This window comes from Heteronotia binoei, chromosome 1, assembly GCF_032191835.1.
Source record: "Heteronotia binoei isolate CCM8104 ecotype False Entrance Well chromosome 1, APGP_CSIRO_Hbin_v1, whole genome shotgun sequence".
NCBI lineage: Eukaryota > Metazoa > Chordata > Lepidosauria > Squamata > Gekkonidae > Heteronotia > Heteronotia binoei.
Genome location: NC_083223.1, coordinates 75,111,281 through 75,123,974, shown reverse-complemented (window position 1 = coordinate 75,123,974; position 12,694 = coordinate 75,111,281). Strand labels below are relative to the sequence as shown.

The 12,694-nt window shown below is 41.1% G+C and overlaps 1 protein-coding gene across 7 annotated transcripts in view; it reads right to left on the bottom strand.

The window, feature by feature from the left end:
• Window positions 1–12,694, bottom strand: part of SENP6 (SUMO specific peptidase 6) — a 77,186-nt gene that overhangs the window by 6,274 nt on the left and 58,218 nt on the right. For all 7 annotated transcript variants that reach the window (XM_060236123.1, XM_060236141.1, XM_060236132.1 and 4 more), the window contains 6 exons: window positions 10,878–11,063; window positions 7,024–7,250; window positions 5,030–5,136; window positions 4,808–4,924; window positions 1,980–2,102; window positions 188–280 (listed from right to left, as the gene is read on the bottom strand). In XM_060236123.1, coding sequence (XP_060092106.1) covers window positions 188–280; window positions 1,980–2,102; window positions 4,808–4,924; window positions 5,030–5,136; window positions 7,024–7,250; window positions 10,878–11,063 — 853 coding nt within the window. The remainder of the gene's footprint in view (window positions 1–187; window positions 281–1,979; window positions 2,103–4,807; window positions 4,925–5,029; window positions 5,137–7,023; window positions 7,251–10,877; window positions 11,064–12,694) is intronic.

Below are 12,694 nucleotides of genomic sequence, written 5' to 3'. Positions count from 1 at the left end.
ATGTGCACCATTTCTACAGTAGATGTATCCTTTGTCTACATTACCTTCAAGCAAATCCTATTTCTATTCCTGTACTATGGATTCCATAGTTCCCCCAAATAAGTAATTTATAGAAAGACATCCAAGGTTTGAAAATACAGCTTTAAATGAAGTCTTACTCCACAGACACATGTCTAAAGATACTTACGCTTCATTAAGGGGAACAAAAATGAAATCTTTCTCAAATATATCAACATGGCGCGTCCACGTTTTCACTCGTCCATGTCGTTTTTGTTGAAGTCTATGAACATAGCAATAGGAAAGAGCATTTATCATCTTCATTATAGATGTTTAGAGGGTTTTATATTCTTCCTAAAATCAGCTCTTCGACAAACCACATGTGGTTCTCCTTCCACCATTTCCCAGTGTGGCATCTACTCTATGTTCCAAGTGGGCAAGGCAATTTCCCAGTAGGGCTTGTGGTAGTAAGGTGGCTCGCATCCTGAAATAGCCACCACTGAAAAAACTGGAAAATAGGTAAACTCCCCCAGCTTCTACTCTCTAATCCCAGCACCCAGGCAGAGAATAAGCTGGTCACAGTGAAGACAAAATAAAATCAATTTACAAAGAACTCCAAAACAAAAAGCAGTTGTCTGCCCAGGTGTACACAACTGTTCTCCTAATGGGGAAGTGCATGAGGAGGAGAGTGGAGAAGAAGTGCAAGTTGTTGATCTCTGCCCCCTCAGATGCTGACAGGGTGAAAACAATGCAGGCAGCTGGGGAAGGAGGCACAGGACCCAACCCCACCACCACCATTGATGAGTCAATGATGGAAGTGGATGGGGGAGGATCAAAAGCATTGCTTTCCTTAAATCTCTGACTGCTAGAGACAGGTGAGGGAGGGAGCAGAAGCCCCCTGCCGACCACTTTCACCATTGAGGCAGCAGATCTGCAGACAAGTTGGCAGTGGACAAGGAGTTCCCCCCCCCCTCAAGCTTTAGATAAGTGGCAGAACAGAGTAGCCACTGTGGGAGCCAGGCAGGAAGGCAACACTTCAGTTGGGCCATCTGACTGGTGAGTGGCTTGATCACCAAGTGGGGGTGGGTGGGATTATCCCCAAGCAAGTTTTCAGTTTCAGTGTGAGAGAAGGAGTGAGAGAGGGATAAAGAGTGAGTTGCTGTGAAAGAAAGATGACTCATAAGTTTTTGCAGGTCCGCACCTGTATCTAACATTATTGTAAGTGATCATTTGGTAGGATGGCATAGATATCATACAGGAATAATGTGGCTCGGCCGGTTGATAGTACTTGTAAATGTGGCTCTCCAATGAGCTCCACAGAAAACTGGTTGGTAATTATAATCACTACAGTGTTTTTATCAGGGCTGAATCATGAACCAAACCACAAACCAATACACCAGTTCGCAAACTGAACAGGTTTGTAAGCCATTTCACCCCCTACTTTCTGCTCCGAGCCATTTAAACCAAAGAGCTGAGCAGTGGGGAGGAGAAAGCAAGGGCTTAAATGGGTCCAAGCCATTTAAACCCTGCTTTCTGTTCCCTGCTGCTCAGCTGTTTTTTGTGAAGAGCAGAAAGCAGGGGTTATTTGGCTTGGCCCCATTTAAACCCCTATTATCTGCTCTTCACAAACCCTGCAAGCTTCATCAAAATTCATGGAAGCTCGTGGTGGCTCTTCAGTTCATTTCATGAACCAATAACTGATTAAAATTCATGATGAACTTTAGTTTGTGAGCCAGTTCATGCCCATCCCTAGTTCTCACAGCACAAAGGAGACCAGTCATATTTTCAGTTATCTGAGCAAGGATGGAAATAACTTTTAGAAGTTGGTTTAAATCTGTGTATACTAGCTAGAATACATACTTTATCCATTTAACTGTTAATGAAGACAATATATCATTTGTCCTTAAAACTTGACAAATATTATCTCTGCAAAGACAAGACATTCTTCTCTGAATCCAGTTCTACAAATTTCATAGACTTACGTGAGTTTAGAGGTTTCATGAAGATTTCTCCTCTCTCTTTGATTAAGGCGTTTGTAGAAGAAGGAACTAAACACATGAATTCTATCAGCATCTTCTTTTTTCAGTTTTTCAAGTACCAAATACCTTTATTTGGAAAACATGATTAATTACATTTTTCTGGGGAAGTTATTCAAAGCTCCCCAAGTTACTTATCTAATGCTTGTCAGAGGCTCCCGCCAATCACAAAAAAACAGCACAACCATGTCACCCATATATAACAAAAAAGTTTCTATATACTCATAGAACTCCCCAAGTATATAGGAAAGCAGTAACTGTTTTTAATTAACCAAAAGAAAATTATCATGAAATGTCCTGATGAAAACAAAATATGCCTCTGAAAGCATAAAATGCTGCAAACAGCATAGATTTAAAGGGAAAACAAGGCCAGCTGAAATTAGCCTTTTCAAGCACCTGGGAGAAAATCCTGAATGGAGAGATTCCAGGATTTCCAAATTACTTCTCCTCCCGGTCCATAATTTTTACAGTGCATCAGCTTGTAATCTAACATTTTTTGTGGCACTGGTTATTAGGTTGCCCATTTGGATAAAAATATGAAAAGAGAACTCCATGCTAAAACTGTGAATTAGAAACAGACACAGAGAAGTTGAGTAAAAGCACACAGGTGCTTCCAGGTAACCACTCTTCTTCTGTTATACATAATGGAAAGAATCTGACTGAAAAACTATATAGTCCTTAATATTCCTACTTTAAAATAATTGATTCTGCAGTTGGAAATGTCTCTATATATTGCAACTGTTAAGTCAAATTGACAGCAGAAGATAGGGGAATCAGACAGCAGACAATACCATCTGATGGACAGACCCATATGGTATCAGGCAGTCCGTTCAGTACCCTTCTCCCAACCAATACGAGTACAAAAAACTGAGAACTATTTCTTACTGCATCAGTATTCAGCTATGAACATTAACCCTTCACACTAAATATCAACATTCAGTACATTCACAAAAATAAGAATTCAAACTCAGAAGTGTTTATGCAACAGCTGAGGTAAAGCACTTTTAAGAACATAAGAGAAACCACGTTGGATCACGCCAATGGCCCATCCAGTCCAACACTCTGTGTCACACAATGGCCAAAAAACCAGGTGCCATAAGAAGGTCCATCAGTGGGATCAGGACACTAGAAGTCCTCCCACTGTGCCCCCCCCAAGCACCAAGAATACAGAGCATCACTGCCCCAGACAGAAAGTTCAAACAATATGCTGTATTATAAATCAACATTTATGCAACAAACCAAATTCACAAAAATGCTAGACCAGCTGTTACTACGTTCATTGTTTTAATTATCTAAGTGCAATTCTGAACATGTTCATTCAATAATTACCAAGTCAAAGCAGCAATCTCCCAAATGGCACTAATATTCCTGATACATTCAGAGCCAGTATAAAATGGTACATCTTAATACAGTAAATACTTTGCTACCAGCACTTGATTATTCACAACAGTAAATTATCCCACACTGCCTAGAGAGCAAGCTCCTCCTCCTCAGATACCATACCCAAGCTTCTCTAGAGATACGCATCCTCTTCACCAGCCAGCTTTCCAGCCATTATTGGCCTTCTGACAGTCAGCACTCCCACCTGATGTCATGCTTTCCCCATCAACATGCTTTGAACTATCAGAAATGAGTTCTGCTGGAGGAGTTCTGGTCAGCTTGTTTGCTGGTTGAGCAGGATGGCATCATGGTTCAGAAGAAAGGTTCTACTAGGCATGAGGCTGTTTGCCATGATGTTCTTAAAGTGGGGGATTGGTTGCTGAGGATTCCTCCGAATAGAGGGTGGTGTAAAGCAGTAAACTCAAATATCTGGTACATTTGATTAACTGGAATTCCTCCATGAATGCCAGACAGTAAAGATTTTACAGCAGTGCTGTCAAACATCTGGTCCGTGGGCCACACTCAGCCTGCCCAGGGCTTTAATCAGGCCCACGGGGCTCTTTTCTCTCTCTCCTCCCCTTACCCTTCGAAGCTCTTACTTCCAGCTCCATCTGCCTTATCTTTGCTGGTTTCTGGATTTCTCAGAGGTCTCTGCACCCACTGATCTTAACAGAAAATCCATTCCGTGTTTTCCTTGCAACTTTGTGCTGCAATGTATTTCAATGGACTGGCACTAAGGCTGCGTTTTGCAGCATTTATGGCCAGTCGAATCTCTTTGAAAATAAAGGGTTATTTCTTTTAGCCAGCTTGTCTCTGATGAATGAACTGATGCCTAGTGATTTCTCTAACCCGGGAACCCACATCCAAAGGTGGATATTATACTGAAGAGAGCCACTGCTGATTTGAGTAGACTCAGGGCGGGGGGGGGGGGGAGAAGCTTGCAATACCTAACCATTTCATATTTTCCCAGGCTCGGAGCATTTTATATTTTTAGTTTATAGTTTTAGTTTCTGCTGTGATCTTTGTGCTTTTTCTTCAGGTTTTATTTTAAAAATTGCATTGCCAAATCCCTGTATCCCCCCACCTTTCTATTCTAAACACAGTATCAGAAGAGTTTTAAGCATGTTTGTATTTTATGTTAAAATAATACCTTTAATTGTGTCTATCTTTATCATATATAAAGTTTATATCTCCACTACCTGGTAATACATTTTATGACATGCATGGCTTAGCCCCACAAAGTCCCATTTGTGTCAAATCTGGCCCTTGTAACAAATAAACTTAGCAGTATTTTACAACTGGCTGATCTGCAACAACTAAATTAAGAAATTTCAATCATGAACCACCTAAATAACCTGGACAGCACAAAATATTTTAACATATTTAAAACTTACTTTAAATAAAAATCAATGATGACATCATTTAAGAACTCTCCCTCATTTAAACAATGGAGATCTTCATTGGTCACAGAAATACCACCCTTTGCAGGTGGAGGAGGATAGACTATCAACCTGTAAAGTTCATTAAAATAATAAACATTAAAATTTGTGTGTACACACAGACCCACATATATATATAATGTAGGGAGTAATACAACATACAGGAAATATTCTTACTTTTCTATAGGTCCAATAAAAACTGTATGTGGCTCTCCACATTCATCATCATCAAAAAACTGGAACTGTGCTGCATTTCGAAGCTGCATTTTAGATTCAGAGATGACCTTAAAGTAAATGACATGAAACACCTATTACAATGCAATACAGAATTCATACAATTTAAAGATCTTTACTACCCTCAGACAGATCGTGTACACTTTTTCTATAAACTACTGAATTCAAATGCAACATTTATTCCAATGCGTAATTCCCAATGTTAAAAATTCAGATAACTCCTCTAAAAGGGGGGGGGGGCAGCTTTGTTCTAGAACTCAGCCAGAACATTTTATATGTAATTCCTCTTTTGTCTTGGCAAATTCAAGCTCCCCCATTGGTTGGGACTGGGAGGGACTGTGGTGCATCAACCTTTGGCCCATCAAACCATCAATCAACTGCTCTTGCCTCACACTGGCTGACTCTTCTCTCCCCCACCCATTGGGGCCCCAGGACAGACAAGGATTGGCCCTCAAGGGGAAACTGCTAGGCAGTGGCTACTGCTAGGCAACTAGCTTTGCTTGTCTCAGTAAAAGAGCAACCAAGCTTGGTTCTCTCAGCAGAAGCCGGTAGGGCAGGCCCTTTCAAGTCCTATTTTGGCCTTTGAAGGAGAACTCACTGGCTTCCACTCCTCTTTTCCGCCTGAGTGGCTGTTGCTAGCCAGCCAAGCTCTTCTGTCAGTCAAAGGCAACCAACCTTGGTTCTATGGCAGTTGCTGCTTCCCCCTGCTTTCCCATTGGCTAAGATGCCTGCCACACTGCTTTGAAGAGGAGAGAAAGAAAGCCTTTCCTTGACTGGCTGAGGTACAGAGGAGGAGGGAAAAAGCCATAGAGAAAGCCTTCCCAAGTTTGGCTGAGGGAAAGAGGAAAAGGGAAGGCTTTCTCTCAATTGGCTGAGGACTCCTCCCTATCCTCCTCTGGGAAGGAAACACCCAGTGACAGGGGGAAAATGGTGTCCTGTCACAGTAGGCAAGATATAGAGATAGGGAGGGAAAGCGAGAGACAGAGAGAGATTGAAATCAACATTATCGAAGACAGAGTGTTGTTCTGAAAGGTATCACTAAAGGCCTCTGAGGGATAACTCATTGGGCCAGTCCTGACTAGGGCTGCCAGTTCCAGGTTGGTAGGAAATTCCTGGAGATTCCAGGGTGGAGTTTTAGGATGGCATAGGAGTTAGGGCTTCAGAGTGGGTCTGCTGGACCCTGGTTCTTGCTGTGGAATCTAACTGAGTGATTTCGGACCAGTCACACACTTCCAGCCTCACCTACCTCAGAGTTGAGGTACAGATCAAAGGGGGGGAGAGGAGATTGATGTAAGCTTCTTTGTCCCCCCACCACTGTGGAGAAAGACTGTCCTTTTTCATATGTAGAGGCTGCAAGGGGAGAAGCTGCAGGGAGGGAAAGCTGAAGTCAGAGGGGCAGATAGCAGGAAGAAGATAGGCTTGCCAACTCCAGGTTAAGAAACTCCTGGAGATTTCAGGGGTGGAGCCTGAAGAGGGTGGGATTTGAGGAGGGGTGGTACCTCAGGCAGGTACAGTGCCATACATGCCACCCTCCAAACCAGCCATTTCCTCCTGCAGAACTACTGTTACCAATCTCCAGGTGAGGGCTGGAAATCACTCAGAATTACAACTGCTTTCCAGATGGCAGAGATCAGCTCCCCTTGAGGTGGGGGGGGGGAAGTGAATGCCTTTACTTGGATGAGTAGAAAGACAGTAAGGGTGGGGTGGCACTCAAGAGCCTCTTTCTATTTTTCTTTACAATGAGCCTTATCTCTAGTTACTACATGTTTCTATACTCATATAGTAACTTCGTATTTTATAATATGAAATAAATTCTCAAATAGATGCTCTAGCCCTTTTCCTTAAAACATTTCAGTTAACAGATAAGGAACATATTACAAATTTCTTAAAATTAATGACATTACAACTTTAATGTTTATGCAAAATAAGAATAATACTTGTTTTGTTTTGCCTTCTTTGTGAGCAGCATTTCCTTTGGAAGTGTCTTCAAAAGATTTTGTGAAAGCCACAAGCCTACTGTTTGCTTCTTCAAATGGAATTTTTACAAAGAAATCAGAAATATTATTCCTGACCCCAATATCAGCAATTATTTTCTCAAATATTGCATTTCCATGAGGATCAAGTCCTGTCTCAAAAATCAGAATGATGTATTGCTCTTCTGGGTCTATGGAGGAAAAAGAAAACTGAGGTAGTAGGCAGTGAAATTATTCATTTAAACTGTAAAGCGTTTTACAGTTTAATCTCTTACGTTTTATATACACACACACACATAGACATCTGGATACTTAGTAGGATACAGAAATGAAGATATTCATAGTCTCTTAACAAATCAGTCATGCTCTCTCCTTTTGCATTTCTAAGGAATATATCACGGGAGAACCTACCCATTTCTCCTACGTAGTAGTTTGAACTGTCCGTATACTGGGAAGTCAAAAATTCTCCACAGAGAAAATATATGACTTTCCTCCACACGTTCAGTCTCTGGTTACTTTTTAACAGCTCAGCAGAACACAAAGCAAGCTGAGGAACACCCCAGAGTATGGGGTAAGAAGCTGTAAAATTCAGATCATTATTTAACCAAGTTTTGGGGATTTTCTTTGCCCCTAAACTTTTACCATCCTTCTTAGATTTCGTGCTTATGATAAAGAAGCAAAAGATACACCTCCTAAAAGCTTCAGTGATTTAACACTGTAATGTATTTTCATTTACTGCAGGAACATATGCAAATATATCAATGCATCCCCCACATGGCTTCAAAGAACCATCAGTTGCACCCTCCCCCAGGAAAGAGAGGGATTGGGCCACGCAGTGTGAGGCTTTGCTCATGACCATCCAGAGTCTGAAGTGGCCCCTGCTTGCTTTTGTTACTCATGAGGAAAACATGTCATCTTTACTTCAGCAGTCTGGTTCACAGCAATTTAGAGCCAATACTCAAATTCTAACCATTCATACTTCTGCATTATGACAATTTTCTCACATTTCTCAATTTTCTCAGGCAACTAGCACCATATCTATCCCCCCAAGACTTAGCTACAGTGATCCATGCAATGGTCACTTCTAGGCTGGACTACTGTAACTTGCTCTATGATGGCTTGCCCTTGAGGCTGATCCAGAAATTGCAGCTGGTGCAGAGTGCAGCAGCTTGCCTACTGACTACTGACTGCATCACCTGTACAGGAGAGCATATGGCCAATGCTTCACAGTCTGCACTGGCTGCCTATAGCATACCGGGTCCATTTCAAGGTTTTAGTTTTGACTTTTAAAGCCTTGCACGGCCTGAGACCAACATACCTATGGGACCATCTCTCCCCATATATGCCCCGGAGGTCGCTTCGTTTGGGTTCCCAAGATCTTTTGACCGTCCCTGGCCCAAGAGATGTCTGTTTTGCCTCTTCCAGGGCCAGAGTTTTTTTGGTCCCGGCCCCGACCTGTTGGAATCAGCTCCCTATGGAGATCCAGATCCTACCTGGCTTGTTAGCCTTTCGTAGGGTCTGTAAAACAGAGCTGTTCCACCAGGCTTTTGGATGAGGCAGTGGGTGTCCATTTGTTAGATCGGTTGGCCTCCCCTGCTGCACCATCATGTTGAACCATCATCAGTGCCGAAAAATTATGCTATTAATATAGCATTGCTATTTCATCATTTTTCAGACTGTTACTGATGTGGGCCAGTGGGTTATGTAACATCATAATATATGGCACATAAAGTGCTGATTAGATTCTGAACTTAATGCTGTAACTGATTTTATTGTGATTTTAGCTGTTCATGATTGTTTTATTATTACTTATTTTGATGTACTCTGCCCTGAGCCCCCATGGGAGAATGGGTGGAATATAAATAAACTAACAACACCACTAGCCAGAAAAATCCATCCTTAACATTTATATTTGATCCATCTTTGAAAGAGGTCAGGGTAGTGTAAATTGAGTGATTCTTTAGTTGTTGTGGTTTTATTTATTTATATTTTATTGGACTTATAGTCCTCTGCACAGCAGGACTTGGGGTAAGTAACAACACTTTTAAAACAATAACATAATTAAAAACAATTATCTCAACAATGTTTAAAAGTCAAGTCAAATGGTGATACAAGGCACAAGCAGCATAAATTATCCAAGCGAGGTTGCGCGGCCTGTGTGTCGATGGATAAAAATATAATGACAATATGAATGGCAGAGAGGGGGCTGGGGCAGGCCAATTTAAATGAAGGCTTTGTTGCTTCACTCATGGGTGTGACGGGACATTTCTGCCTCGCAGAACTGCATCAGATTCTGCAGGGCCTGGATCTCATCTGGAAGAGCATTCCACCAGGTCAGGGCCACAGCCCAAAAAAAAAGGCTCTGGCTCAGGTTGATGCTAAACAGGTTTTTCAGGCCAAGGATCACCAGATTATCCATGCAGAGCCGTGCTTTTGGGGGACATACCAAGAGACCGATTTCTGAAAAAATCTCAGTATTTTTATCTCAAACTACCTTCAATCTGATGTGCAATTTTCTAAATTTAAAAAATTATAAATTGGTGAGACTGAAATTTATGCTGATTTATGATTTGATACATACATATAGCAGAGCCCTGCATTGCCTGACCCTCCACCAGTAATGCTGCTGATGAGGATCAGGTAAAAAACCTCCATAATATGCCTTGTGGTAAGAAGGCAGAATTAGGCTGAAGCAGTTTCCCCCTCACTCCTGCAAGAGGCTTTTGCCACATGGTGCATTGATTCCATAACCTTCAGCTCTAGCTTTAGACTGTTGAGGGGTTTAGAAATCTGACCCTCAGCTGCTATTAACTTCAGAAAAGATAGACAGGTAAAGTACAGGTGTCTGCTGGGAATAAAAGAAAGATCCATTTTGCACAAATTGCCTCCAGTTATAGGAGCCCATTGTATTCAAGTACTGCATATGCATTTTATAGGAAGCACAGACTTATTTAAAAGCATAACTGCACTCCCAAATTTTAGGAACAATTTTGCAAGGGAAAATAAGTGCACAGCATGGCATACTTTATGTTAAAGGTTGCAGCACTGACGTTTACAACAGCTGCAATTAATGTAAAAGTACATGTTGCATAACAGATCAGTGAGCAGTTTACAAAACCTACACCTAATTTGTATTGAAACCATAATGCTGGAGAAGGATTTAGCCTTTTTTCCCTCTTATATCATTTGTGCAATGAAATAGACCCTCAACTGCTACTAAATCCAGAATGGAAAGATAGAGAAGTAAAGTACAGGTGCCTGTCTCTGTTACCATGCTGGGACTAATAGCTGTTTCTAAGGGGGCAGGGAAGATTTCTACTAGGGAAATGCCTATAAAGGATTAAATCTCTCCCTCTCTAGAGCTACAGCCCTGACTTGAATCGGGCCACCTCTAGCTGCTTTCTAGGGTTTGAAATTACATTGAGAACTCAGGTTACAGATCACCTAATTGATCCTTCATATGCAGTGGCAGTTCAAATAAGTGTGTTATTTAGCAGAACACACATAGGGTAAGTGGAGCAAACAAAAACATATTACACAGTTCTCAAACATCTCTATGCAAAATTATTTATATAACAATATATTACAATTTTAAAATTACCCTTCTAGATACATGTTTGTTTTTATAAAACAGTATCAGAACTTGATATTACTGATCCTAAAATACACATGCAATGATGATGGTGAATTAAACAACTTGACTTTAAGTACATTTTCAGAAAACTGTAAGAAACTAAGCCGTAATTAGCACTGTTATTCACTTTTTAGAATATTTAATGGCATTATCAAGTCTGAACAGCAGACAAAAGCGTACTTACTTGCTCCTTTACAGTCATACCAGATATTATCCTTCTCTCTGCTCATCTTCAGTTGGGTTCTCAGAGTAAGGCAGGCAGCAGGTATAGTTTGCAGGAATACTACTGGCAACTTCCGTACACCACACCACTCACACTTCGTAAGTTCAGAGGTTTTTAAATTAATGTCCCTAATACCAATTTCTGATTCTAGAAAATTTTAAAAAGTTCACGTTAGGTCAAAGATACTTTAACATTTATTTAAAAGCTGTGTGTACTAAAAGCTAAAGGAGAAAATACATTCCAACAGCAACTTTTATATCAACAGACAGAACTACAATTAGAATTGTTCTGCGCTCCTTAATACAGCAAAACCCCAGTTTTGTCACTGGCAAAACACCTTTTTTTGGGATAAAGAATTTATGTGTAAAAACCATCAAAAATGTTAAGAGCAATGGTTATGCTGTACAGATACACACACTGCAAAAAAAAAATCTACTGTTGGGTTACAAGTATATGGCAGCAACCTAAAGGAGCAATAAAATCCCACTGTCCACTCACTACTGACTCACTTCATGGGATTCAGCTTACCTACTGCCACCCACCTACTTCTCCAACGCACAATGCAATGGTCAGAGGTGGGTGGAGAGGTGGGTCAGCAAGTGGATGGGCAGAACCAAAACAAGGGGAAATACACGTAACAAGCAGGATGGAAACCTAAGGAGTGAGCAGAAGAAAACAGGAGAGAGATGGCAAGAGAGGAAAGCTAGAAGTGAAGAGAGAAATGTTATCTCTCCCCACAACACACAAACATATATCAATTTATGCATCTCCAGTTTGTGTTTACTATTTCCAGTCTAAAAACCCTGGAGATTTAGGCAATATTACCTCTATTACCTGAACTAATCAATGTTACAAGATGAAGCGAGGGGGGGGGGGAGTGTGTGTAACACAGAATTTAAATAAGTCACAGCCAATAAGGCTGAACTATTTTTTTCCACAACAAATACATTTTCAACCCAGTGCTCATAGTTGGGTTTATTTGTCTAGGGATAAAGTTATCATTTCAAGTGTGAAGGATCCTGTGTTCAAATCCCAGACAAGCCCTGCTTGCTCTTTGAGGGGGAAGTGAAGAGACATATACTTTTAGGGAAAATATGTTGGTCAGTGGTAGTGCATGTGCTTTACAAGAGGATGGTCCAGATTCATTCATATTTTAAGATAACTGGGAAGGCGGGGGGAACACATTATTTTTATAGTATACATTTAATTGTCATTATCTAAAATCTTGCTGTTCATCTAATTTAGTACATATGACTTAATAAAGCAAAGTAATATTAAGACTATATTATTGTCATGATCTGTGCTTTGCTGTGAGAAAGAGGCCCAGTGGGCCTAAGGAGCCTGTGAAGCCTGTGTCTCAGTAGGAAGAGACAGTTTACAATCCCCAGAATGCTTGGTGCTGGTTTCAGCCAATCAACGTCCAAGTAGGCTCTGAGGGGAAATTGTTTAAAAGCTCTTTCAGGAGACAGACACTGTCCTTTCCTCCTGAGAGGTCACGCAGGCAGGACAGCTGCTGTTAGGAGGAAGACCTCATTCTGAGGGAGAGCGTGAGCAGGCCAAGGCCTGGGGTCTTAAAGACAAGGGACAGTTAAGTTCAGTTGCGTTAGGGACTTTATGTTTATTTTCCTTCATCCATGTCACTATAGTCTTAAAGTACCTTATTTATTCACTTCCCCTTTATTGATTTTCCTGTTTAAAATAAACCTTTTTGTTATCCTTTGTTACTCTGCCTGATCCACATGCCTATTTTCTTGGCCAAAGCAAGGGCTTGGAAGGGT